Source organism: Miniopterus schreibersii, assembly GCF_964146895.1.
Source record: "Miniopterus schreibersii genome assembly, chromosome: 9".
NCBI classification, from domain to species: domain Eukaryota; kingdom Metazoa; phylum Chordata; class Mammalia; order Chiroptera; family Miniopteridae; genus Miniopterus; species Miniopterus schreibersii.
The window spans coordinates 45,560,119-45,583,269 of NC_138118.1; the positions used below are offsets into that span (position 1 = coordinate 45,560,119).

Consider the following 23,151-nt stretch of genomic DNA (forward strand, 5'->3'; position numbering starts at 1 on the left):
TGAAGCTTCAAATTTAGCTCATTCATATGTAGTGTGACATGAGGGAACATACATCATTGTGCCGTGTTTTTGTCATTGATTATTAGATAATTGGCAATTATTCTTTTTGTTTCCAGAAAATCTTAAATTAGAGCTCACCATTCAGTGAGTCTTTGTAAAACTCTTCTGCAACTTGACCCATAAGCATTGACACAAAACACAAGATCATTAAATTTTTCTTGTATTTTTTTGAAGACTTCCATAAACTGCTGACGGTTCAGAGCATTTGCACCTATATGCTAGATGTATACTAGCAACTATATTCATGACACTTTTCATAGAGTCTGTTTCAAAAAACAGAGCACAAGTATTTTTAATGTGTATAATATGCTGGTGCAAAGCAGTAAGACAAACATCAGTTTCTAGTTTTAAAATTCTTTTGAGTCTGGATTTGTCATCTAACATAGCCGAAGCACTGACCAGTGTGATAGAAACAAATTTTTTATATCTACCTGAAATTCTTTAACTGATGTAAAAGATTTTAAAATATCTATGACATGAGTTCTAATTTTTAGATATTGAATTGGCACTATTTCTTTATAGATTTGGAAGTCTTTTGAGAAAAAATAAAACCAAAGTATTAATTGGGCAGTATCCCTCATTTTCAAACTCTGGTGTCCTGTTCTTAAAATATATATTTGAACATCCACTCCTTTGCTCATAAATGTTCAGATCATCATGCTTTCGTGGTGAAATCCAAATTCCTTAGCATTCAGTGTCATGACCTTGTCCTCTCAATCTTTTCAACTTCACCTTTTCTATTCCCTCCTCTTAAACATTCATCCAGTCATGTGGAACTTGTGGTTCTCTCTGAAGGCCATTTTCTCTTACTTCTCTGTGTCATTCCACTGTTACTCCAGAAAGAAACACCTCTCCCTCCCTCCCCCCACCTCTCTTACTCCTACTAGTCTTTCAGACTCAGCACAGAAGCCATCTTCTCTGGAAAGCCTCTCCTGACAGCCCTCTTCTCCTGGTCAGCCTGGAATTAGTATCCCTCCCTTTTCCTCCATCTCACCCCAGCACCCTCTGAACACTAACATAGCACTTACTGCACTATATTATAGTTGCCTCCACCAGATGGTAAACTGTTTGAGGGCAAGGATAGTGCTTTTTTTCTCTATTTCCCAAACATCCAGAACAGCCCTTGACATGAAATAAGTGCTCAAAAAGGTTTTGGGCATATTCATGAACTATCACATCACATTTACATTGTGTGATTCAAGAGATAGCTGACTATACGTGAATAATAAATGTGTCCTGTGTGTAAAGGGTTCTACCCTTCACTTTAAGAATAACGTGTTACTTTTAAATATAACTAAATAGAGAGTTGGATACCTTATTTTAGGATGTTTATTGGCATTTTCTTCATACTCCTTTAAAAAGCTTCTAGCTGTTTTATTTTTATGTCACCTAAGTTTTGTAATTGCATTTGTTATTGTTTAATACTGGATTTTACTTTTGTTGCTAATCAGTCATCTTTTCCTTTTCCTCTCTCTGTTCAGCTCCAACAGAGGCCACTATGCACCTGCATCTAGGTAAGTGTTTAAGACCCTGGTGTCACTAACCTTTGTGCTAGATCTACTTGTCTCACTCCTCTGGCTAAGTGGGCAGATGAAACTCTCTGCTCTCTGTGACTTGCTGATCATTAACTGACATTAGAGTCAGGTCCAGGTTATGTTTGAACACAGGAACCTGATGAGGAGACGATCATGCTACCCAGCTGAGGGCTAAATGGAAGGGCTTTCAAACCTGTTAATACATTCATCCTTAGGATTCTGTTGAGTGTGACCATTGAGAGTATTCTAATGCTGAATTTTCCCTATTGCTCCTACCACCATAAATAGAGCATAGAAGCAATGGGTAAGGAGCTCTGAGTATGGAGGGATTCATCTCATTTCAGATTTGAAATTGCTGCTCAGATTAGTACTGCATTGTAAAAAGAGAAATAATTTGGTCATTTCTTCAGAAACTGAAGTGAGACTGTTTAAATAACTATGTGCTGTGTTTAATGGCACCCTGTTAACATTACCCCCACTCATTTTTCTCATGATCTTTTCACAGTGCCATGCACTGAGCGGGCCACAGTTCTCGAGGCAGGGTTACACAGAGGTTAAGAGTACAGATTTCGGAGCAAAACTGCCTAGTCTCACCTTCACCACTTCCTAGCCATGTGACATTGAGCAAGTTACTTAACCTCTCTGCACCTCAGTTTCCACATTTGTAAGATGGAAGTAATAATATTACCTACCTCCTAGGGTTGTTATGAGGATGAACTGACTTCATATTTGTAAAATGTATAGTCAATGATATAGCAGTGTTGGAAATCAATAAATACATGAACAAATAACCATTGAGACTTATTCATGCCTTTGTAAAAATTCTCTATGAAATAAAAGAACTTTAAGAGTTAAATTTCTCATTCTTTTTCAGTGAAGACTTATTTTAAAAGCAATTTCCTACACTACACTAATAAGAATGAAAGGAAGTCATCCCGGTTGGCTCCAACCTTTTCAGGTGTCTCTCACTATGGGACTTGCAGATGGGTCAGTGATTTGTCTCTTGGGCTTTTCCTTTCAACCTATAAACCCAATTAATTTATTTTTCTCTTTGGAAGATCTGCCTTGAGAAGCTCTACTTTTATGTAATGTTACAGCTTGGGGCTGCTCTTCTTTGGCAGACAAACATAAACGCTTAGAAGCATGCCTTCTGGCAGCAGAGGCAGGCTGGTGATTCACAGCAGCCCAGCTGAGTCTCCAGTCTCGGCCAGTTGGGTATTTGAGAGAGCTGTATCCTGTAGGCATTTCAGGCACTGTGTCTAATCACTCAGAGGGATCATTAAATCACTCCCATGCACAGAATACATCACAGTGTTCTCTCCAGTGTAAATCCATATTCTCCCCGTTGCCATGCCCAAGGCTTTGAGTCTAAAAAGCCGTTCCTCTCAATACATGCTGATTCACTGGTTTCCCAGACTTTGTTATGTGCTTACCTGCTGACATACCTGGTATAAAGAGGGCAAAGATGGCTATAGGTGGTGATATCACCAAAAAGAATTTAGGAGAATGCTTCCTGATACTTGGAGTTGAATTTAATTGCTCAGTGAGTTCGAGCAAAAAAATAAATAAATAAAAGTAAAAATATTGGGGGGGTTATTTTTTGTTAATTAGATCAAAAGCATATGTAAATTAGTTTAAACAAAATTGTACAGGCTCAGAGAATTTATATTAACTGAAACAAACTTCCCAAGCAAACCATGGGAATCATATGGGAGAGATTTTAAGCACAAAATTTATGTTTTACACCTTGAATAGAAATAATTATTTCTCATACAACTTTAAAACTAAGCCCACTTATGTTGTAGCTGGCCATGAAGTTGTTTTTACTCATCCACCCTCTATTCAGTGCAAATATCAAATACTCTACAGCTTATGAAAGCATTCTTTGCTCTTAGCATGCCCAAAGTTCTAGAGCTTAAAAATGGGTGTTTAATATAATCTCAAGTGTAGTGATAGCATATTGAAAATTATGGATGGTTCCCTGGCATTCCTTCTGACTTCTATCATGATTTTATTGGGGAGTTTTACTTATTCATATAGATAATTTCTCCTATGCAGCTTTGAGTGGGGAGGGAGTTAATTTGAAACACATTAAATAAAAAGAGAGAATATAGGGAATGAGAGAAAACAAGCCAGGTTAAGGATAGTAGGAAAGGGAAGAGGAAATGGGTTAGTAAACACCAGCAATGCTAGATGACAATAAATAGAGTGTTCTCTCTCCTTCTATACTTTAAAGTGAGCTAGACACTGAATCTCTTTTGGGCGTGTTGAGCTATGAGAGGCACGTTTTGTATGACCTTTCCCTATAGGTTGGTGCTGACCTTGGCCTTCCTGCCTGTCCTGCCTGTGACACTTTAGTAGGGTTTCTCTTTGGGGGCTCTGGTTTCCAGATTCTAGGTGCCTAAACCTCAAAGCATTTACCCTTTTCCTTTAGCAAAGCAAATATAAACTGCTCATTTAAAATTCTGTTTTAAACTATTATTTCTCATAAATGCAGCACATTGACCCTTTTGTGTAGCTAAATCTATTGTTTAGTGCATTTTTTTTCTAAATACTTTTTTTTCCTTTTAGCTGAAATACATAGCAACAGTATTATCCTACGAGATGACTTTGATTCCTACCACCAACTGGAATTGAATCCAAATATATGGTAAGTTACAGGCATATGCCTCACTTAGGTTTTTTTAATGCAAAAAAGAAATTATGCTGTTGCTCCCTTGAAGCAGTTACATAAAATTAAAATTTTCTTTAGCACTAAGGTATCAGTAAGAATCAACTAGAGACCTAGGCTTAATGTAGACTGCATACTGTCTATTCTTGACTTAAGAACTGAATCTAGGTACCCCTCAAAGCCACAGGTGGTGTTAGATGTTTTTTTCAGATGTATAAGTTCTTCACATAGAAAACATTAAGCTTTAATGTGTCTAATTATTACATTTATACCAAGCAAAAGAAGGGAAATGGTTTATCTGAAATAGGAGAGGTGATTTGAATCATACTTCCAAATAACTTCTACATCATTGAGTCAACTCATTATTATATTCCAATCACTTCTTCAAAGGCTATTTAGGTGGAATTTCATGAGATTTTTGAGAACAAAAATATAATGAATCAAAATTCATTTGTTCAAAACTTGTTGACATGGGCACAGACGACAGTGTGGTGATTGCGGGGGATGGAGGGATGTGGAGGTAGAAGAGAGTATGGGGGGAATAAATGGTAATGGAAAAACTTAAATTTAACTTTAAAAAAGAAACTTGTTGAATACATAAATAGATGCATGAATTTGTTGGCAATTGTATTTTTGCTGATTTTGGAGAAATAAGCCTGTCAACCCAGAGCTACCATCAGTCTGCACAATTTGAGAGAATATCTGAATGTGGACTTTCTGTGATACTAAATATTTTTGTATACACAATTAAGGGTTCAAGATAAAATAGAATATCTAATGTAAACTTTCAAGTTGCAACCCAAATCCAAGCAATACTCAAGACTAGGAAGAGAATAATTGTTTTATCTTCAAATGTCAGCATATGATATCCACTTCTGTTTTTATTTTTTATTGTTCAATAAATATTAAGCAATAATTATTTTATTTATACAGTGAATTAAATGCAGATATGGTTTCTTCTGTCAAGTAATTTATAGTTTAGTAGAGAAAACACTAAAAACATTTCTTGGAAAAAATGGCCCTTGACCTGAGAGTAACAAATGACATATAGAGAGTGCTGGTGGTTAAATTCTAGACAGAGGAACTTTTTATGTCTTTTCTAGAAAGAAGTATAGATCTAGATAGTATAAATATACAAACAGAATCAGACTGGACAGAGTCATAAAGTCTCATAATTTATATGCCATTTAAAGAAATAATTTATCAACAAAATTTCACTTTCCTATGAACATAACCTAAATATAAATTTCTTAAAATAAATTGAAACTCTGTATTAAGAAAAACAAAAACAACTTTCTAAGCACTGCTTTTATTCAGGAAAAATTCTCTACTTCTGACATTTGGCTTTTTCATATTCCATTAATGTAGATGTTATCGGATGATTTGTTTCTTTCAAGGCAAGTTCATTTCTGTCAAGCTAATTCATTTTCTTCAGTGAGTTTTCTTGACATATACAAAATGTGACTTTTATGTGGTTCAAATTCTGTTGTTTTTAAAATCAATGAAATGTGATTGATTTTGCTTCCCCCATTTTCATGACTGAATGATGATTTCTTGACCAAAGTTATGGATTTTGTGTCCTTCTTACTTAAAGTATGGTTTTCCCTGCTTTAAAAAAAAACAAAAAAACCTTTTATTAACTTTAAAAAGTCACATGCTTCTGTCTTCTATCAAATATGCTTCAGAATAAATTTATCACTTATTGCCCACCAGCTCTTTCATCTAGCCTCTTTAAGACAAAAAAAAAAAAAAAAAAAGCCAAACTATGAAGCTCTCACTATTTGAGAGATGACTGTTGAACAACAGATATCAGGGGTTCTGAGGTCAGGCTAGTCTTGTTTGACTCCTGAACTAGGCACTTACCAGGTGGCTACCTTCAGAAAAACAAAAAGTTTGCTTCACCTCTCCGAGCCCCATTGTCTTGTCATTAAAAGTCCTTAGAGCACCATTTAAAAGTTTGATAAGCCTGAAGAGATCTGGCACCATGCGTGGCGTATTGTAGGTGCTAGATACAAGTTAGTTCCTTCCCCCATTATGCCCCTCTCTCCCCTTTCCTCTTTTCTCTCCCTTCCCCTCTTCTCCCTTCCTCTTTCCCTTCTTTTCTTTCTTCCTCCTGTGGTGTATTTGCACATTGGTCTCCTTGTCTTCTCTAAGCCTACATATGAACAAGAACCATTATATTAAAATAATCTTCAGCCAATTTATTTAAACGAGTTTCCAAGTCTTCCCTCATTACATTTGACTGAAAAACAGACATCAAGTTAAATATATCTGTATTATATGATATTTGGAATAGAATGAAAACATATTATGGCAGAAGCATAGAGAAGGGGAAAAGAGTGTTTTAGATGCCTTAAACCCCATAAAAATAGATATAAATTCCCTAAAGTCAGAAACCAGAAACCGGTAAAATCAGAAATCTCAGGAAATATTTCCAATAAAGTGATGACAAAGCCAACTTTGTTTTGTAATTCCATAGACAGTTTTCACTCTCTTGAAGTCTCTGTTTTCTTGGTACACATACTGGCATGTGAGTTTTGTGCCTTATGGTATTGCCTTTGATTCTCTGTACTCCCGCTGAATTAGAAACCACTGGGCACTTGCGGCAGCGTGGAAGGAGGAGCCTGCGGCCAGCACTGTCACGGTGCTGCTGCTGCACACAGACAGAAACGACGTGCCTGGTGTGCTGCCTTTGGCCAGCTTCCCACCACTAAAGGCATCACCAAGTAATTTTCCACAAGAGAAAAATGTGCTACTTTTATGAGCATGCTTCTTCTGTAGGGTTCAAAAAGCACCCTATACATTATTTAATTTGTAATTTTTAAGGACAAAAAAAAAGAGAAATTAAGAAACTAAAGTCATGTGTATACAATGATAGGTAAATCAGTTCAGAAGTTAATCACTCACAACTTATTTGCTTCCATTTACTTTATCTAATGAAAGCAACTTTCATCTATTTCATGTAATTCTTGTTATCCAAGTTTCTTAACTCATGTACAAATGACTATACATAAAAATAAGGAACACAAAATGATAATACTATTATTATGAATGAACATAACAACCAAGTTACTATTTCAAGTATGTGACAGCAATTGGAATAGAACCAAGGAAGTTTTTTACTGTCTGTCTACTTAGTTTAAATATTAGATTTGATCTAAAAATTAATAAATATACTTAGTGAAGAGTCCAAGAATACAGGAAAATAATGAAAGTAAGCCTTCCTCCCACCCTAGAGCTGTATTCCCTTCCTCCAGAGCAACAGTGTTAACAGTTTCTGACAGCCCTTCCAAAACTGTTTATACTCACACAAGCATAGCAGTTATGAATTCTGTTCACAAACTTGGGTGTCAAAGAAATAAAATGTTCTTTATTCTTTCTTAACCAGCTTAATTTCTTTTTATTGCCCCCCCCCCTTTCTGCCAGTGATAGAAATGTAATTTAAATCAACGTTGGCTTGCCTTCTCCCATTTTTATGATGCTGTATCTAAGTTTCAGATGATTTACTAGTGCAGAAGCAAGAGGCTGGTGGAGATGTACCTCTGGTTCCCCAGTCATTGGTTCCTGCAGATACTCACTGAGTCCTCCTCAGCTTATCTAGTCTGTGGTGACTTTTCCACACAGATAACTTCCTGTCCACTCTTTCTGGGCAGTGGCTCTGTTCTGAGCCCTGTTTGAGGGCATAGAAACTAGATGGCTGCTCCTGGACCTGGGCTGTGGATCTTTGCAACGTAATGCTCTCGTGTGCTATCATGAAGCTGTGGTCCTTCTGCCTCCCTGAAATGCAGACCATAGAGTTCTGCTCTGTGCCCCTCTAGTCTCTCTGGGCCCTGCTGAAAAAGTGGCCCTTTATCTTCCCACTGTTCCAGCAGGTTCTGATTGCTTTGTCTGAATGAGAGATGAGAAGTAAAGTTACTAGTAAAGAGAAAAACAAAAGCCCTTCATGGGAATATAGTGGTGGCTCAGGCTTGATTAGAGTGAAGCTTCTTCACCCTAACTCTGCCCTGATGCTGGAACACACGCAGATATACCTCTGGACTTACAACAGTGACTTCATTTCAAATGTATCATTGAACCCAAGGGGGTGAGAAAGAGTATGAATGGAACAACACGAATTTATCAGCACTGCTGACAACTCCCCATTATCCAGTATGTTCAATACGATTGTACTACTGATGATGGAGAGGATCAGTAGAGTCTTATTCATATATAGACAACCCTCCAACCAAAAAAAGGGAAGGGAAAGAGAAACCTCATTAACTAAATTTAGAAGGAATGTAAGGACTTACAAATATACTTACTTTATCTCATTAACATTTCACGTAAGTATCTACTACTTGTATACCAACCACACTTTCATAGTTCCTTTTCATGAATGAAACTGTTTTAATATGATATAAACACTGCCAGTATTTCATATGAATGGAAGAAAAATACTTTTTTATTAAAAAGAAATATACCTGGTAGCAAAAACTGGGAACATCTCTGATATCCATCAGCAGGAGAATGAATAAACAGTGATACATCTATACAATGGAATACTACTCAGCAATAAAAAGGAATGAATTATTGATCATTGAAACAGTATGGCTAAATCTCTAAAATACTCTGTTTAGTGAAAGAGGCCAGGCCCCCCAGTAGTTTTTACTGTTTGGTTTCATTTATATGAAATTTAGATTAGGCAAACTTACCTCAAGTGATAGAAATTAGATCAGCGATTATTTTAGGGATGGGGGATTGAATGGGAAGGGCCATGAGGGACTTTCTGGGGTGATGAACATACTATACATCTTGAGAGGGCATGGGTTACATAGATGTGTGCATTTGTCAAAACTTAAGATCTATGTATTTCACTGTGTAAAAATTTACTCAATAAAATTTTTCAACAATAAGAAAAACAAGAAAAAATATGAAATAGGGGACATTTCTGATTCATAACTTGAAGTTGAGAGACAGAGTTAAAGGAATTAAAAAGTGAATGAATTCTTAAAAACAATTTAAGTTTTCTTAAGAAGTATCTTTACCTTCTAAGCAACTACATGATCAAGGAGTAATCTTTGTTTTGCTTAGTAGATTAGCCCTTTAATGCTTGTTTTCTGAAGATCACAGAAGGCATCCAGAGTTATAACATCTGTAGGCTCTGATGTTCTAGTGGGAAACTCGGGACTATTAGAGAACATGATGATAAGTGGCAACTAGATGACAACAGATGTTTCCCCTCCAGCACAATAATACTAGCAGAGATGTCCTATTCAGCAGAGATCAGGGAAGAACAGGAGTCACTCCTCAGAAGAAGCATCTTAGATGAGTAAGTGGTGATGCCAACAGGGATATGAGACATTAAGAAGAAAGACACAAATGAAGTTGTTTCAGATCCTATGGTACATGAAGGCCTCTGTCAGTCATCAATTGTGTATCTTACAGAAAGCCCACAATTTACAGCTAAGGAAGCTAAAGCCATGGCTGGCATTGCACAGAATTGCTTGAATCAAGAAAAGCCTAGAACCCTTCCATTTTTACATATAAAAGATAAAACTACAGGATAGGGGAAATCGAGATCACAGACTTCTGCTATATTTGGTATTTTCTTGAAAATATTTATTTACTGGGCCACTTATCCTGAAATGGAGCAAAAAGATTGGTGATTTGGCTTCTTAAATTTCATTTTCTTTGACAAATATCATTTCTCAACAAAGAATATGAAAAGACTCAGATTTTAGGATGGGGGCTGAGTTATTCTAGCTGGAGTTTTATTCATTGATTAGTAGCTTAGCCCATAAGAGAAAAGAAGTGAAGCAAGCAGTAAAATGACTTCATAGTTCTTTAATGTCTTTGAGCCCCCATAAATAACAAAAACAGAAGGGACTCAATTTACTAGCTAAGTATGAGAATCATAATTAAGTGTAATTTCCAGGTAATCAGAATAAAGTAAGACTGTTGAACAATGTCCCTGAGAAGGAAACCAGATAAAAGTACCTCCACTTTGCTCAATGTCCAGCAGACCCATGGGCGGTAAGCCTGGAAGACCGTGGTGGGTGAAGGGGAGCACTAGCCATGGACACTGAAGTCTCCATACCACTGTTGAGGGATTCCCAAGGGATTTTTGTGTAATGATGATCACTTAGAGGACATATGACCTAATAGGGTTACCTGACAGAACATGGAGCATAAACCTTAAATTTTTTCAAGAACAGGTAACTAAGGGAGATTGTGAATAACGAGAAAAATCAGGCAAAATAAATATTTTCTCTGAAGGCATATCTTTGCTAGAACCCCTAATATATCAGTGGATTTTAAAATTGTGGAATTATAACTTGGTCTATAGGGTTTGATGGTCCAATATTCTGATCTTATGTGCATCTTTCTCTTTTTCTCTTACTTCCTCCTTCTTATTCCACCATCTCTCATTCTCTCTTCTCTTTTGTTATTAAGTTTATTCTCTTATTACAAATCTCTTCTCTAACCTTCCTCTCATGCTTTCTTCCCTCATGGATCTTACCTTGATGCAATTGCTCTGGGATAAAGCTTTATCTACAATAGAAGGGTTATCCAGGATGTGGCCCACTAATAAAACAAAGTGTGAACCTGGAGGCATATTATTTCCTTCTTTAATCTGTTTTAGGTGACACAAACAAGAGCTCACTCAGTGGAATTAAATGTCAAGTACATTTGAAACAAGTGAGAAAATCTTTCTTCAGGCATCATGTAGTGGAAGTCACCATAGTAGAGTGGTCAGCCTATTGTGTGCAGTAGTAGCATATTGGAAGGGTTATTTTAACCCAAATATTTGTCACTGTACTTGTTAACAAAAGAGATATCAAAATTTAAAACTCACTAGTAAAATAAGAAGAGCTTCCTTATCTTCCTCAGTAAGAACTAATGAGAAAGAATGAGCTATAAATGTAATTTGTCTTTTCACATTTAGAGCATGTTTTAGATCCTTAGAAATAAGTCATGACATCATTGAAAGTGAAATTATTCTGTCTCATGGAGTTAGCTTTCCTTGCTACTTTTTTCTAAAAACATTCCACATTTACAAAGACAATAGGTTTTTAGGGATTTTTTTTTTTAAAGCTTGATCTTTTACAAGTAAATAATCATGCTCTCTTTATCACAAAACTGTCCCTAATGGGCAAAAGTTGAGTATTCTGGTCATTGAGGTTTGAATGGGAAGTACAAGGAGCTCTGGTGTCTCCAGAAGAAGTCAGCTGAGTGCCCTGCTACCAAATGGGCTGCAGGGTTCCCTTTCCTTTGGTGGATTCACCGTCCCTCATCTGTCCTGGCCTTGCAAACTCACACATCAGATTTTGTCAGCATATGCAGTGTTGGCTATACCTGGTAGAAGAGACATCTTATCTTTGGGTCAGGAAATCACAAGAGATTTTTCTTTTCTTTTTCTTTTATTTTAAAAATACTTTTTATAATCAGAAACAATATTGAAATTATTTTAGTATCTCCACTCAGAAATGCTGATGAATAGGTGATTGTGGCTCATAGAATGCCAGATCGCTGCTTCTAAGGCTGAGTCCCAGATACTGACTTCTCCTTCAGGGGCAATAAATTCTGAACAGATAATACAGAGTCCTCCATCTTGGGGCAAACAGCATGCCTCTCAGATGAGAATTTGATGGTAACTGATTGTCAGTGAGTTTCCAGGTGATTAACTTGTTTCAGCAGAGTGCCTGACTAAAGGCTGAGTGATTTCCCTCTGATCTGATCAGAAGAATGAGCCATGTAATTAGACTGCTCTTGAGAAAATAATTTTTCAGTTATTTATTTGTTATCAGGATGATGTCACCACCAGCCATTCATAAATCTCCAGTTGTGAGAAGGAGCCCAATTTTCTCATTAATTCTCCTTTTCTTTCTTGCATCCTGAAAGTCCTCTGTGAGTCACTGCAGTAGGTGGGGCCCCTAGACTCCAGGGACATTTCACTTTATCTTCCTCTGTGAGTCCTGAATGGATGCTTTGACTTGTTTTCCAGCTTAATAATTTAAAAACCAGGATGAAAAACATAATTATACCTTCAGAAGTATACTCTCCACAGCACAAATGCATGCCACATATAATTATTTATCCCCCCCAAAAAACAAACAGACACCTAAATAATAAAAAGCAAAGATAGAGAATTGACACCAAAATAACAGTGTTCAAACTGCCAAGGAGTTTGTAATAGTGAAAAACAAAACTTTGGTTCAAAGCATTTCTTTTTCTTTTATGTTTATGGTTTGACCCTAGTTGTGTTAGTCAACAAGTACCTGCCTTTATATTTACTGATTCTTTTATGTTTTTGTTAGTGAAAAAATGATAGTTATAGTGTATATGTAAAATGGTAATGTGTTATCTAAGGTTGTACATATGCAAAGGAATATTGAATTTGTTATGTATTCCAGTCCAGCAAATTCATTCTTAATATTGTCTATGAAGTCCATAACATTTTTTTTAATCGTTGTACATTTTCACTAGCAAAACAAAATCCTTTTATAAAAGAAAAAATATTTTAAGAAAAGTCACTGTATCTTTTCAAAATAAATTCTGACAGTAAAAATGATGGCAAACTCTTTGAAATTCACTTTTTTTTTTTTAGAATCAGAGTTCTTTTCTCTTACCAGCTGCATTACAGTGGAGTGGCAAGACTATTGTACAAGGAGCCAGGAAACCTGAAACCTAGTCCTGTTCTATCATTTTTAAAATGAGGGGTTGATGAGACCTGGTGATGTTTTAGGTGCCCTCTGACTCAGACATGCAATGATCTGTGAACTCTAGTAATAGATAAGCTTCATGTGGAATCTAAGTGTGTGATAAATAGGTTCAGCAAGGGTTTAATAAATTCAGGCTTTGCATGGTCTTTGGGGATAGCAAGCATTTCCCTTAAAAAGTCTTTTAATCATGCTGTTCATGTCAGAATATATTTTGAGGTGGGTGATTTGTATAATGTGACATGGTATTTATCGGATTCTTATGCTCTGTTTTTCATTTGGGAAAGAAGAAAATGAGGGAGAAGGTTTTGCTGTTGTTTTTAGATTAGAGTAATATTCAGTATTATTTTTCTTATTAAGCAGAGAAGCAATTCATTTCTAATCTGTAACCTGGGAGGTCACATTCCTTTTTAAATTGAAAAACAACAGTTTGTGTAATTGGGATTATTTAAAACTTCCTTCTTTCCACCAATCTCTGAAGAATATGTTCTCTAATTTTACAAAGCCCATCATTTTCCTGAGAAAATTCAATTGTGAGGACACAGTTTAAATGTTAGGAAAAATCAGCTTTATTTATCTATTTATTTATTTCCTCTCTGAATATGAAAATTTTGGACTTCTCATCATTCAGCAAATTGAAACCCAGTTCTTAGGAACTGGTAGAAATTTTCCACCAGGGAGGAATAGTTTTCCAGACCTCTAGTATTCTTCACAGAGAGAACCCATTGGGGTTAAGTACCTAACTCTACTCAATGAAGTGAAATTGTTAGACACAGAGGCAATTTGAGAAAGAGGAGCATAGGAATTTGAGAGCACTTAGGTATTGTTTTAAATTCTGGGGAATTACTTTTCTTGGAATATAGATATTTATTTACATCAGTAGGTTTTTAAAACTCACCTTGTCTTTCTGACATGGATCACTCTTTTCTTCTGTAAAGCCATGACCACTCTTTGCCCTTTGTACTATTTGGTCTCCATTAAGATCATTGTGTTCATCATGAAATTATGATTTATCTATCTTTTCCTTTATGATAATGGCATTCATGTGTGTAGTTGTACAATACTTAAATTTAATGATGGAAAAAATATTAGGAAGGTTATGTTGTCGAGTCAGTATTAGGAAAGTCACCTTGATAGGCAGCACAGATTGTTAGGAACATGAATAGAAATTAATCCACTGCCAATAATCATGGGAAAGTAAGTGGAGATAGGCTCAGATGGATACACAGTGAAGGGTCCTGATGATGGTTAGAGCTTTCTAGAAACCAGACTATGGCCAATATGATTCCACCACCCCCCCCCCCGCCGAAATCCATTCTGAACCACTTCTTTTCTCACTTTGTACATCTTCCTTCTTCCTCAACCCCCAATAATATGCTCTCCTATGATTTCAACCATATCCTAAACTGTCATGTCAGTGCTTATCCCCTTTCTCTGAAGTTCAAATACATATAATCATTTTCAGCTGGTCATCTCCAGTTGTCAGCATGTCATCATCAGTTGTCAGCATAACCAGAGAGCAGTCAGTTTCCAAGCCCTGTAACTCTCTAGAGTCATGCTGTCCAATGTGGAAGCCACTGATCACATGGCTGTTGAGCACCTGGAATGTGGCTGGTTGGAACTAAGGTGTGCTGTAAGTGTAAAATACACCTCACAATTTGAAGACTTATGAACAGAGAATATAAGCTAGGTCATTAATAATTTTATATTAATTAAATGTTTAAATGTAATTTGAATATATTGAGTTAAATAAAACATATTATTAAAATTAATTTCACCTGTTCCTTTATATTTTTTAATGTCGCCATTAGCGAGTTGAAAATTACATGTGGCTCACATACATTTCTATGGAATAGCAATACTCTAGAGTGTGCCCAGTCTTCTCCACTTCACCTTATTTCAGGCACTATTATGTTTTACTTGTGTTACATCAGTAGTCCTCTGTTTTCTACCTCCAATCCATCCTTTGCTAGAGTAATTTTCCTAAAATTTGGATTTGTATCATGACTTTGGGTGTTTGAATCCCAGTTCTATAACTTCAAGCTGTGTAACCTTGGAAAATCACTTAATATCTCTAAATCTCAGTTTTAACACCCTCTAAATGGGGATAAAAATAGAGGGAGGGGTTTTACATAAATTAATTGAGGCATTATATGTAGAGTTTCTAGTATAGTACCTATTACTTAGTAAGTGGTGCATGAAGCCTTTCATGTACTGGTTCCCACTTTCTAGCCCCATCCCTTGCCACCTTCTCCAGGTGCCAGTATGGTTCCAACCACAGTGATGCACTGAAGTAGCTATTCTATGTGTGTGTCATAATCTCTGCATTATTTGTGCCCTATCACAACCTCATCTTTCTTCCTTGCCTGGGTAACTCCCATTTCTCATTCAAGACCAGTTCTGGGACCACCTCCTTTAGGAGCTTTCCCTTTCTTCCTCAGTCTGAGTTAGGTACCATCTCAACCAGTGTACTCCTGTTATAAGGAATGTAGAGCTATGGAAAATGTGATGGTTGTTGGAATTAGCAAACCCTGGGTCCAAACTGCAACTGTCATCTTCACAGCTGTGTGAATTGAGCAAATGCTTAACTTCTCTGAAGCTCAACTTTCTTATTAGTAAAATGAGGACATTGATAACTATCTTATAGAGTAGTTGAGAGATTTTAATGGGCTTTGGAATATCTGGCACATAATTGAATACAATGAATAGTTATTGCATTGGCACCCTATATTGCAATTGTGTACTTGTTTCTCTGCCTTTCCTTCTGGAGTATAAACTGGAAAAAATGACACTTTTATTCATCTTTGTACTACTAAAGCTCACCACAGTGCCTGTGCATCCTCAACACAAGTTTGTTCACTTCGAGAATGAATTAATAAGCCCTGGACGGTGTGGCTCACTTGGTTGGAGCATTGTCCTGTGCGCCAGAAGGTCTCAGGTTTGATTCCTGGTCAGGGGCTTGTGCAAGGGAGGCAACAGATCTATGTGTCTCTCTCACTTCTGTGTTTCTCTCTCTCTCTTCCTTCCTTCCTCCTTCCCTCTATCTCTAAAATCAACTTTTTAAAAAAGAATGAATTAATGAGTGATGAATGAATAAATAACACCATTGCCTGCTAGAATAGGTTGATTTGACCACCTAAAGGGATGGGCATTCAGATTTAAATTATAATACATTATGTTGACAAATATATGTCTCACAGTCAGACTGTGAGAAATTCAAGCAAAGGACCTAAAAGACCTTGGCAGGAAGCTGACGGATTTGTTCCATCAATCCTAGTTGAAGCCATTGTACCTCCAAGTAGCAGCAACCCAGCAAGTAATTCTAAATACTGATAATTCTAAATCTTTAAATTTCAACAGTACCAATGCCTTTAGAACTTTTAAGTTTCTAGAGCTATAAAGCACAATGAGGAAGAGAAAGGTCTAGTGGGGTTGTTGAGCCAAATGGGGAGAAAGGATTTATCTGTTTGCTTTTTTTCTTTTTTCACTAGTATTTTAACACCCGTTATTCCACAAAATAGAAGTGGTTCTCCAGACACATCAAACATCTGTTGTCTATTCACTGGTTTCCTAATGCCACCTATGTTAGAATCACCTTTAAGCAATATACAGGTATCTAGGCTGCACCTGAATCCTATTTAAGCAAAACTATGGGGTATTTTATACAGATATTATTTTTCTAATATAGAGTTAATTTGGGGACTGATAATCAATATTTATAGATAGAATCATTGCTGTGGGAATTTCAACGTCAGGCCTTGAACTTTACATCAGCAATGATGCTTTTAGTTTAGAGTCACTGGGGGGAAATGGCAGATAGCCATTGTGAGGGTTGAACATTTTTTCATTTTTCTTTCTGTCAAAGTTGATGTTTCTTTCAAGCAGCTTTACAATGACTTGGAGGCCAAATAATCCTCATCTAACACTAAGTGAGAATCCCACTATAATTCGTTTGCTCCTTCTCTGTACTTTTATCACAATCACAGTCCTTGAAAAAGAATAATGTATAGTTTAAAAATAGAAAAACAGCAGTAAAAATTTCATGTAATAGGTTCTCTGTGGGGGAAAAAAACTAATATACCAGTTCTGGATGAAATGGTGGAAATCCATCATCATAATAATAGCTCACACACTAACACATTATTCTTGCTGTGTGCCAGGCACTATTCTAAGTGCTTTGGACCTCAGGCCTTAATAATAGTTCTGTTCATGAAATTGTCTTATATTCATTCATTCATTCATCAACAGATATTTATGGAATACAGCATGCAAGGCATAAAATGGTGAACAAGAGACATGTTTGTTGCCCTTATGAACCTACTACTATATCTCTTCTAATCTCAAGGACATTTATTAGAATCATGTTTTATAGTAATCAAAAGAAGATTTGTATCTCCTACTGATATTTGTGATGCTTGCATTTTAAGTTTCATACCAGAAATAGTTCTCTGTTTATTCTACACACACACACACACACACAAATCAAAGGTTCTTGACATTGCTATTTCCTGGTATAGGAGCACAGCTCAAAAGATTGAAATGATAATAATTAATTCTATGCAATATACATATAGGAAATACAGTTGTTTGCTGATTTTTTACTTATTGTGCTTCTGCCTCTAGGCTTTATGGGTTACCTGACATCTCTTCATACTTTTGTCTTCCTACTTGAATGGGTGTTCCTACTCCCTCTTTCTTTAAAATAAGCAAAATTCTGAAAGGGCATAATGCAATGATCTCCAAAACAAAGGACATAGTGCTCTTTCCACAATGTTTGACACCTGGAATGTGAAAGTCTTTGAAAATGTTCTTTCTGCATGAAATACAGCTCTCATGTTGTTTGAGGTTCAGAGAGAGGAAACAGATCTATCTTTCTACAATAGATATGTAATGATTGTAGGTTGAAATGTCACGATGCAGAGCATTGTAACGCTTCCTGTAAATATGCGAAGTCAAATCTAGAATATTTGTAAATTTATTTTCTACTAAAAACATGGATAAATTTAGTTTTGAAATCCTGTCCTAAGGATTTATTAATCACTTCATTTTACAGTAATAAAGCAGCTAATTAAATTATTTGCAAAGTTGATGTAGTAACTCAATATCCAAAGTTTGCTTGAATTAGAATTTGTGTGTATTTCATATTAATATGTGGATTAAATATCTGATTCCATTATATTTAGCATGCTATATTTTGTAGACATGCAAATTTATTTGAGAACAATAATTTTAAACATTTACACTAATGATATCTCAAAAGAAAAAGATTTATAATTTGTAAAACGTCTTTTGATTTCAGAGATACAAGTTTTTAGTTCATTATATAAGTGTATATTACTTTGCTTATCTTTAATATTTGTAAACATTCTTATATTGGACATGTATGTTATATGTAATTATTGATAATACCATCTGCCATTATTAAGTACTGACTATGAGATTGGTTCTGTACTCTGTGTTTTTTATACACTCTCATTTAATCTGCACAATAATTATGTGAGTTTAGGCGGTATTATTATCCTCATTTTACAGGTGAGAAAACTGAAACTTTGGGAGGTTAAGTAATTTAGCCACCACTGCAAGTAACTGAAAGAACTGGGATTTAAGTTTAAGTCTTCTTGGTTTCATGGTCTTTCCTTAACATGTCACAATACAAAATACCATTACTTTCCTCAAAATGTTGATTTGAACTGAATAACAGTAACTATTACATCTTTCCTTACCTGAGCAATAAACCACTTTGTGCTACTTAGTTCTCAGACTGGGGCTGCATTTTGTGTTCCCACAGGGTTGAATGTCGCAACTGTGAGACTGGAGAACAGTGTGGTGCAATTATGCACGGCAATGCCGTCACCTTCTGTGAGCCATATGGACCAAGAGAATTGGTAAGTACATGTTATTTATGTACATTATTCCAAATGCATTGTTTTACTGAGCTTTTTGCCAACAAAAGGTTTTCTTCACTCTTACAGTTCAGATGAAACCTTGCAGTATTATTTATATTATGAGTCCTGTTACAAAATATCTCAAAATTGGGAACAGTAATTTTATGATTTACTTTCAAATGCAAAAATTGAGAATTCAGCAGTACAATTGGAATTATCAATGGATCTCATTAAACATGGTATGTCATTATGATTAGATAGCTTTTTAAAATATGGGTATAATATGTGTGAATATGACATATATGACACATATATCTATATATATTTCAATAATTTGTGACTTCATAAATTCTTGTATAAAGCTTTATTTCTAAAGTTACTTTCTCCTTGCAAGCCAAAAATGTTAGATGAGCAATTTTGTCACATTATTTTTAAACTTTGTTCCCTAACCACAGAGGAACTTTAATGATTTTATTTAAGTGAACGAGCACACTGAATAAACCAGTGTTTAAAATTTTAGTTTTATGCAGAATTGCTCAGGAGCAGGTTACTTTCCTGATTAGACTGATTAGACTCTGCTTGCCAAAGATAATTTCTTGGATTATATGTAAAATGAAACTTGAGCATTCTAAATTGAAAACAATGAAACCACTAGCCATCAGCATGTGGCTAATGAGCCTTTTGTTGTTCTTTGGTACTTCTTTCTGGCATGAAGAGTAGTTCATTTCACATTCTTGAAAATGGATATAGAGCAATTATTATATTATTCTGGCCCAATTCCTTTGCACCTGATAGTCTTCTCACATCTCTTCTGCTTTGCTTTTCTGCTTTCGACTTGAACTTCAGTGCTTCTCCTTTTCTCTCCCAAATCTATTTTTCACCCCCATGTCCCACATTATATTTCAAATTTATTAACTTTAAAAGTGGCCAAATGACTGGCTTCCACACTAAAAAAGCCAGGGGCATGGTGGGGGGGGGGGCGGGAGGAGAGGCTAGCTAGGCAATTAAAAGAAGATTTAGTTATCAAAATGTGAAAGTCAATTAATTTTTATAACATGGTTCTTATTTTATGCTGCTTGAATATCCCTTTTATGGCATTGGGTACATTTAATTTATTAAAAATACGAGCTTCAGAACATTGATAAATTAAAGAGTTTTTAGTTGAAATTAGAACACAAACAGAATTAATTGGATGTAAATTAAAATAATAGCTGCTCATAATTCAAGGCTCACACGGCGGTACAGTATTCCTGCAGACAAATGTGACTCTGGTACTGCAGTTCTTCTTGAAAAAATAGATGTGCTAGTACATTTAAAATAATGTACCATGATTGAATTAGTTTTCTATAAGCCTTAAAACAAAATTAAAATTTTGCCATAGTTAATTGAGCTTAGAATAAGTGCCTACTTTATAATGTTCTCCTATTCAGTAATATTTCTGGAAATGCTTGGCAAATTGTTTTTTGTTTCTACTGATTAATAGGAAATAAATAGATCTAAGAACATAATGCGAAATTTCTATTTCTGTTGCATAAAACCCTGAAGTATCTACTTTATTTGATCGTATGTATATTTAATCCTGATTGTTTCACTATATCCTAGTTTATTTAACATTAGAGTTTATACACCCAACAGGCTAGTCTTGAGTTGTGTTATATAATTAATGTGAAAAGGAAAATATTCAAAATAATTATTTTCATCCACGAAAGAAAAAAAGCATTTGCAGGTCTATATTCCCATCATAAGTACTGCCCTAAAATAAATTGTGTTGTGGACTCAAAGAGAATAGAATGAAGATATATTAACAAAGATAGGGATGTCAGTCACGTTTTACACAGTAGCTATTTTAATTTTCAATAATTTTTATACTATATTGGGGTCCCAGGAGCAAAAATATATATTTTACCCAACTTGTGTTTACAGAAGACAGATCAATCAAAGGAAAAGTGAGGAACTCAGTTGTCAGTTAAAATACTATTATGTTTACTAAAATTCAAATATTTGTATGGTGCTTAACTGAATCCAATCAAAACTGTTGTGCGTGAGAACTGATGAAAGTTATTAGCCTTCAAACTTTAAAAAAAATATTCCTTCTTATTTTTCATAAATCTAATTCTTACTGAAGCTGTGAAATCAAGAACTACAGGCAAAGATCCTTACTAGGCTAATACTTTATCTTTCAAAATGAAAAAGAGCATCCCCATTTTGTGAATTTAGTCAAATGGCGGTTTCATTATTTTTAGTCAAAGTTAGTGAGAGGTGACATCTGCTATCACATAGGCACACCATACACTTAGGTTTTCCCTGTTGCTGTGCTACGTGGCCCTCACGCATTTTACTCAGCTCAGCGATGTCTCCGTATTTCGGGTGCTGGCACCTAACTTTATTCATTTCTCTAGTCTGAGATAAAGTTAGTGAAATTCATTTACCTACTCCTTTAAGAGAAAATGTGCTCTCTCAGAGCTTAAAACAAAATTAGTTATGTTACCCTCTATTTTTAAAAGAGAAATTATTAAGTTATTCTCACATATTTGGAAATACATTTGAGCTACAAAGGTGAGTTTGGGCTAAAACACGATCAAACTCAATAAAAATTTGCAAGGAAGAGGTGCAGAATGGCCAGCGTCAGCCTGCAGGAATTCTTCAGATTCATTTAGTGATCATACTAATTTTCTAGTTTGGAGTCTATTTGATAATTTAAGAGTGCTGAGATTTGGTAGAAAGAAGTTATCTGCCAAACAATCATAGTTGCTATATTATTTATCAAAAGCCCTTTAAGAGGTGCTTTAGTTTTCAGAATGTCAGATATAAAGGCTTAATAACTTTACAGACTAACATTACATATTTGAACTCAAGAATAATAAATAATTTATAATGCCCAAAGGTGAATAAGTTTTATAGGCAATGCTTCTGGTTATTTTTTTCTCTTCATTTTTCCTATTCTTTCTTCTAGCTCACAATTTACTAATAAACTAAATGGATAAATGTACAAAAATGAGAGTTGACCATTCTACCAGACTTTAGCTTTCTTGGTGAAGAAAGAAAAATATAGAATCAATGACTAATCAAAGTCTAGGGTCACCCTCAGTTTGCACATGTAATTTGAAATTTGGCAGTATTTCAAGCAACCTGCTGTTTGCTAGCAGAGGTCACAGCTGTGGAACTGGATCACGCAGGTGACACAAGCACCATTTATTACACCACCAGGATAGGACTCTAGTATATTTAATGCACCAGCAGTAGCAATAACTATGGTGCTTTTAACTTATATAATACCATTGTTTCAAAGAACTTATATTCAAGTTGTTTCAGTTCATCCAGGTATCTACTCAGTTATATAAAATCAGAGGGGGAAAAGGTGTTCATTCAGATTTTGTGAAAAAAAATTAAAATTCCATGTGCCTCTTTGAACTTTTACATCAAATTATCCAAGTGGAAATTTGTGAGGACAGATAGTTGAACATACTCTAAAAGCTTTGGGGGGGGGGGGGGACAAACATTTTTTTAAAGGAATCTTGAAAAGGAGTTAATTACTTAAAGGAAATTCTATTGGTGCATTTTACTCTAACGAGTCTGGTGAGGGGAATGGAGCAGGAAACAAGAGTTCTGGGCTTGGTGGGCCACTTTTCTTTGAGCAGATAATCTGACAATGAGGGATTTGGATTAAACAGAGAATCTCCTCTGACACCTGGCAGCAGTATTTTTCGCAATGGTTAAAATCAACTGGGAGCTGGTACCTATACTGATATCTGGACAACTTATAAAATGCCTCTCTTTCCCTCTCCTGCATTACCTTTCCTGCTTCTTCATTAATTTTAAATCCATGTATTTAAAGTGCATGCTCAGTTGTCTTTCCAAGACGTGTTGTAGAAGCAGAATCTTTTGATATTCACCTCTCAGCTGAATCTGGCAGAACAAGACGCCTGCTTGCTCGTTTGTCCACTAGTTCAGACTGCAGTTCATGCACTGGATACCTCTTGACCCTTCTGCAGTTGTAGACTTAATCACATGGAGACCGTCAAAGTACAGGGATGAGACTGAGGATCCGTTGTGGCATATAAGAAGTGAAATAAGACAGCTTACTGCTTCTGCCATGGTGAAAACACAGTTATGCAGTGATGGGAGGTATCCCATACTTGAGCTTGCAGGATCAAGAACCCAACAAGAGAGTTATTGAAAATGAGAACCTTAATTCTCATTTCATTTGAGCTGGTATGGATCAAAGTCAGTGCTCCAAAGAATAAATGAGTAAAAAAAAAATTTAATTTAAATTTTTTAAAAATTAAGGTACCATTTCTCTT

The 23,151-nt window shown here is 35.6% G+C and overlaps 1 protein-coding gene across 2 annotated transcripts in view; it reads left to right on the top strand.

Annotated features, from left to right (window-relative positions):
• RELN (reelin) overlaps nt 1-23,151 on the top strand; it is a 484,957-nt gene that overhangs the window by 222,304 nt on the left and 239,502 nt on the right. For both annotated transcript variants that reach the window (XM_081147442.1, XM_081147441.1), the window contains exons 5-7: nt 1,542-1,574; nt 4,167-4,245; nt 18,754-18,850. In XM_081147442.1, the coding sequence (XP_081003568.1) occupies nt 1,542-1,574; nt 4,167-4,245; nt 18,754-18,850 (209 nt within the window). The remainder of the gene's footprint in view (nt 1-1,541; nt 1,575-4,166; nt 4,246-18,753; nt 18,851-23,151) is intronic.